Source organism: Piliocolobus tephrosceles, chromosome X (genome assembly GCF_002776525.5).
Source record: "Piliocolobus tephrosceles isolate RC106 chromosome X, ASM277652v3, whole genome shotgun sequence".
In the NCBI taxonomy this organism is placed as follows: Eukaryota; Metazoa; Chordata; class Mammalia; order Primates; family Cercopithecidae; genus Piliocolobus; species Piliocolobus tephrosceles.
The window spans coordinates 19,525,730-19,532,180 of record NC_045455.1 but is presented as its reverse complement, the minus strand read 5'-3'; the positions used below and the strand labels follow the sequence as shown (position 1 = coordinate 19,532,180).

The 6,451-nt window shown below is 37.8% G+C and overlaps 1 protein-coding gene across 1 annotated transcript in view; it reads left to right on the top strand.

Annotated features, from left to right (window-relative positions):
• LOC111546589 (glypican-6) overlaps positions 1-5,474 on the top strand; it is a 584,762-nt gene extending 579,288 nt beyond the window's left edge. The window contains exon 8 of the mRNA XM_026446573.1: positions 1,093-5,474. Within this exon, the coding sequence (XP_026302358.1) occupies positions 1,093-1,295 (203 nt within the window). The 3' untranslated portion in view covers positions 1,296-5,474. The remainder of the gene's footprint in view (positions 1-1,092) is intronic.
• Positions 5,475-6,451: the final 977 nt, after the last annotated feature.

Sequence of the window (6,451 nt, the reverse complement as noted above, 5' to 3'; positions counted from 1 at the left end):
ATAGATAGATAGATAGATAGATAGATAGATAGATAGATAGATAGATAGATAGATGATAGATAGATAGATAGACAGATAATAGACTTTATGGATATCTATAAAGACCATACAAAAGCAAGCAGCAGGTCATAGTTCGTCAACTCCTGATTTAAGGGGAGAAGCTGGCTGGGACAGAGTCCATCCTTGCTCACAGGAGGACACAGGTGGGGAAAAGGTGGCCAAAAGTTATATTTATAAAGACTTCTCACTACTATTGCTGCTGATCCTCTCATTTCCTATGTGTAGAACTTGTTTTCCTCGTCTATATTTTTCTTTTAAAATCCATTAAAAAGCATGGTATCTTCCTAGAGCAAAGGCTCTGCATATAAAAAGAGCAAAGAATAGAATTTCTTAAACTTAAGTACTGGCCAGAAGTAATGTCTTTCTAAGGCCAACATGGTAGGTGTGGCCTCCCCTTGAGTCTGGGGTTCACATATTCCTTGGGTTGCATAACTCGGGTATCAATTGACACTATTCTTCAAACACCTACTTCTGTACAGTCCACCCACTCGTCACTCCCCTGCCTATGAAAAACAATCCTGTTGGTAGGGTGGGGAACCATGGATGGGAAGATTCGGCCTCCCACCACCATGCCCCATATCTGCTGAGCTCTTTGTTTCCACTCTTTCCTGATTGCTGGTTGTATTAGTCCATTTTCATACTGCTGTAAAGAACTGCCCGAGACTGGGTAGTTGATAAAGGAAAGCGGTTAATTGACTCACAGTTCAGCGTAGCTGAGGAGGCCTCAGGAAAATTAGAATCATGGTGGAAGGCGAAGGGAAAGCAAGGCACTTTCTTCACAAGTTGGCAGGAAAGAGAAGTGCCAAGCCATGGGGGAGGAGCCCCTTATAAAACTGTCAGATCTCGTGAGAACTCAATGACTATCACGAGAACAGGACGGGGGAACCACCCCCCTGGTTGAATTATCTCCACCTGACCTCTCCCCGACACGTGGGGATTATGGAGATTACAGTTCAAGATGAGATTTGGGTGGGGCCACAAAGCCTAACCATACCAGTGATCTAACTTTCTGTTTCAATCTTTCCACACTAGGTGATGAATCCAGCGGCTCGGGGAGTGGCAGTGGGTGCATGGATGATGTGTGTCCCACGGAGTTTGAGTTTGTCACCACAGAGGCCCCCCCAGTGGATCCTGACCGGAGAGAGGTGGACTCTTCTGCAGCCCAGCGTGGCCACTCCCTGCTGTCCTGGTGTCTCACCGGCATTGTCCTGGCACTGCAGAGACTGAGCAGATAATCCTGGGTTTTTGGTCAGATGAAACTGCATTTTAGCTATTTGAATGGCCAACTCACTTCTTTTCTTATACTCTTGGACAATGGACCATGCCACAAAAACTTACCATTTTCTATGAGAAGAGAGCAGTACTGCAATCTGCCTCCCTTTTTGTTTTCCCAAAGAGTATCGGGTGCCAGACCGAACTGCTTCCTCTTTCCTTCAGCTATCTGTGGGGACCTTGTTTATTCTAGAGAGAATTCTTACTCAAATCTTTCATACCAGGAGATTTTCTTACCTTCATTTGCTTTTATGCTGCAGAAGTAAAGGAATCTCACGTTGTGAGGGTTTTTTTTGTCTTTACTATAAAAAAGGAAGAAAGAAAATAATTTTCCTTGTAAAATCAGGCCAAACCCCAAGACAGCTGCATTTTCAACAAAAAAAAGCAAACAAAGAAAAATAAATGAACTTTAACGCTGTAAGTTCAGCATTGACAGCCAACTCCCAGTGTAAGCTTTTTTGTGACAAATCCGGGTTTACACAATGCTTATGGGGAAAAAGCTTAAAGTTTGCTCTAAATGTAGTGAAAATGCACTGTTGTCTTGGAGGTATCATCTTGCACTCTAACCAAACAACACCAAATTAACCTGGAGGTACTGATACTAAATTTGGAATCCCGTCCTTAAAATGAGAACAAAAATTACTACAACTCAGCACCTCTCTCTCACCCTGCCCAATTTCAATTTAGTAATGGCACCATTTTTTCTTAATTCCCTTAATGTCTGTCCACTGTATCCAATTGGCACAGATTTTCCCCTTCATCTTCAATTACTAGTAGATGCCCCCATCAATTCACCTTCCTCAAGAGTCTCAATTGAAAATAATCTTTAATGATACAATCTCTGCTTTTGCCACAGGTTTGACATTAACTAGACGTTTCTGCCCCTGTGCTCATTACCCTCCCAAAACAATAGCTTTTTTAATGAATCGACATACAATTAGATCCATTCCTGAGTTTTCATTTTTAACTATTTACTTTGTGTCAGTTGGGTTCTGCATCACAAGGGCATTCTCTTACAGAATAACTCACAACAGAAAAAAAAGTCAAGACAAAAATATATATATATATATATATAGTATTGACATGGAGATTTCTTTCACTTTTTTAGTCTTAGTATGATCATCTATTTTTATATCTATATATCTATAAATCACAGATTTTAACTTCTTAATTCCAAGCTCAGGGTTGACACACCTTTGTAAGAAAATGTTTTGTCAACCAGCTCTTCTTGTTTTGTGCTGCTCAAAGAAGGGATTCCTCAGTGATCTGTGAGCACCAAGAATCAAGAAAGAGAACTTTTTACGTATCTAACTGTCCATTTATTAAAAGTTTGCCAGGGCACACCCTTCTGCATGAGTGTGTGCCAACCTGGGTGCTCCAGACTACACCAAACTCATGGGATGAGCCATGGGTGTGCAGGGCTTTACTGGTGATGGAAACTGTGTGTGTAAAGAATGTTATTCATGAAAAACCATTGCTTTCATGTAAAACACCTTCGGCCTAGGACTCCTGCCTGGCACTTGGATACATGATCTAACTCAATAGGCCAATTTAGAGCCACAGCCTAACCTGTTCACCAAGTATGCCAAAGCCAGGCCCTATGCTCCCCCTGACGGAGAGAAGCAAAAGAAACCAAACTGGGGCTTTATGAATACAGTTGACTATCCATATGTTTCTTGGTTTTTATGATGCATCTGGAGTAGGGAAATGTTTCAAGACACCATAGTATGCCAGTCACATTTTAATTAACTCATCGACAGTATTGACACGTAAATGGTATTTTTCAATCTCTGTTCTCATCAAAATTAAAATTAGTTATTGATTTAGTCATCACATTTAAGTAGAACACGTGGCACAATAGTATTAAGTATATTTGAGCACTTTTGCAAGACAGAAAGTATTTACAAGCATCTATTGCTACTTTATGCCTAATGAAATATAAAATGTAGGATGATGAGAGACTTTGTGGCATTCTTTCATTTAAAACTTTATGAAATTAACAATCTAGTTCACCATTATATACTTCTAGAAAACCATCCACTTCACTGCCCACATTTTGGCTTCCTACCACGAATTCCACGTAAGACTTCTCTATGGAGGACCAGTCATTTATGTTGCTCATTTCATTCTGTGTTCAGAAGTCAGTATTGTCTTTCTCCAATAATTAAGGTGCAATACAAACTAAATCAACCTTGATTTTCGAGACTATTTGAATAATAACTTGTCTTTATGGCTTTAAACTCCAAGTCTTTCCTTTTTAAAATATTTCTGCATTCTCTTTTATGAACAAGATCAGGATGCCTTGTTTTTCCTGTGCTTTCATCCCCAAAAGGTTTTGTGCATGTGTATAAATACACATATTAATGAATGTGAACCCATGTTCTATACGCACTAAACACACAGATAATATATCAACGCCTGCTTCATTTGTTTCAGCACCTTCATTATCAATATGATTCATATTGATGAGATATAGTGACGCCTAATGAGCCAGGCAGAGAGCTGAAACGATATCAGTTAGTGATGTCACAGTGTTAGCACCCTGCATGGATGTGGTCAAAATGTCATTCAAGTTGTACTTCCTAGTTTTTATCATCATACTACTATGTCTTATGATTTTCAGACTAATTTAACACGAGAAATGTTTTGGTCCTAAAGGATTTCGTTTAACCTGGTTACCCTATTTCAGTAAGTATTTTGGAATTCAACCCTCAAGTTAATTTTTCTCATTTCAGCATATTGATAGGGGATGCAATGAGGCTTCATTATTTTTTATGACCTGCCCCTCATTTGCTCTGGTGTTCCCTAAATTCTATAATCATATCATAACTTTTGTTATGAATAGAGAGGAATGAGCTCACTGAAATCCGACACTAGAAATTGGTGGGTGATGCTCATAACTGCAAACCCTTAGCTTATTGAAGTGCCTCTATTTACATGTTCTTTAGTTATAATATGTATTTTTCTAACAGAAATACACGTCTGTAATTGGTATATATTATACTTTGTATGTGTCACAACAATAGCTAAACAGAGGCTAAAGTCTTTAGCAGAGAAGAATGAATTACAAATTTACCAATAAGAGCTCTGCTTATGGTTCTGTATTGAAGGACAACCATGACAACCTTCTGTCACTTTCACGAAGGCCAAGTTGGTGCTTTGATTATACCCATCGTAGAACGTTAGCACTAGAAATCTGACTCCCTTACAATGACTTACCTAGATAGATAGCATTAAGTAACTTGTATCACCTGCTTTAAATGTAAGGGATAGAAAATACTATTTTGTCTACACTGAAAAACACTATTATTCATTGGTAAGTAGTAATAATTATAAAAGTAACATTCTTTAAAGCAAACACATTGAAAATATTATTACAGGCAGAACCCTGATTTTTAATTTATATTCCCTGCTGCAGACATTAGCCTTCTCTAATTCTTTTGCCATTACACACATGTTTTGGCTACAGACTGAACACCAACTAAAGTCCCTAAGGAGGAAAAAAACTTCACATATTCCTGAGATGTGATTCTTTTATTACTTCTTTTTGCAAAGCTAATTATCAAGTGATTTGATTAAACGTAGAAGCGTTAGCAATTGCAAGTTTTACCTAAAACTTGCAGAAATTTAGACACATTTCCATTTACTTACTAACAGACCTGATTTTTATTTAAAAACACAATTTAGCTTTGCTAACAGAAGAGTAAAGGAAATCGTAACTTATAAATTTGCAATGTGTTCCTCCTTGTTGGAGACATTAGTCAGTGTTTAGTTTTAGACCAACTTACACAAACGAAGTATTGATTTGTACGCATTCTGGAGACTTGCTACATCATGGTTTGCTACGGCACGGACTCAGCTTAGCATGGGGACATTTTGAACTTCATTCAAAGTTGAGTGGTTACGGAACCTTTGACATTGCCTTGTACAGAGGTACTTCCACGAAAAGACCCCTAACAATGGCATAATAGTGAGGTCTCTCTGCATATACATAATATATATGCAGGATAAATGTGTGCACCAATCAAACCTAAAATTTTATGTGACTGTCAAATGAATATTATTTGGGTTACGATTTTTCATTTCTGATTTGGATAGAAAATTGCTATTAATCTTGTATTAAAATAGTTTTTAAAAATCTACCAGTGCCCTTTCTGCATTTTCTTAATTATTGTCATAAATTTCAGAGCCATGGAACTTTTTGGGTTTGAGACATTTTTAGAAGGTTCAATATTTAAAAACGACAACAAACCCCATATAGTAAAACAGTGCCACTCACCTAAATACACTCAGCATCTGAAATCAGGAACTATTTGAATTTCAGAACATTTAGAGCTTCCCCAATGTGTATGGAAAATACTGTAGCTCTATTCTTTTGTACTGATTTCTTCTCAGAGGAGAAATTTAGTGACTTGAAAACTGATGCCAATACTTTATAAATGAGGTCAAAAAATAAGATCAAATGTGAAAAGACTAATAATTTCCTAATTTAGCCAATTGCATTGATTTTTATACTTCTGAAATGTTCCCATCCTCTCAGGCATGCTAAATATTGTATAACCTGCTAGAGATTTATTTCACAAATATTTATTGAACTCTTATTATGTACAAACCTTGCTCTAGGGGATATATCACTGGCTGTGAAAAACCAGTTGAAAATTATTCATTCCTTAATGCAGTTAACCATAACTATTACAGATAAATAATTTATTTCAAGAATGATCTTATAAATAAAGGAACCCATACAAATAAAGGTACCAAGAATACAGCATGTAACTGTAAGAAATACTGTGATTTAGCTCACATTATTATTATTTTGGTTTGTATTGAGAAAAGTGACTATTATAAAACAATTAAGGAATGTGAGGATAATTTCATCTACAAAATCAAAATATAACAAATTTTATTTGAAAGTAACAGATCGAGATCATCCTGGCGAACACGGTGAAACCCCGTCTCTACTAAAAAATACAAAAAACTAGCTGGGTGAGGTGGCGGGCACCTGTAGTCCCAGCCACTCGGGAGGCTGAGGCAGGAGAATGGCGTGAACCTGGGAGGCGGGGCTTGCAGTGAGCTGAGATCCGGCCACAGCACTCCAGCCTGGGCGACAGAGCGAGAC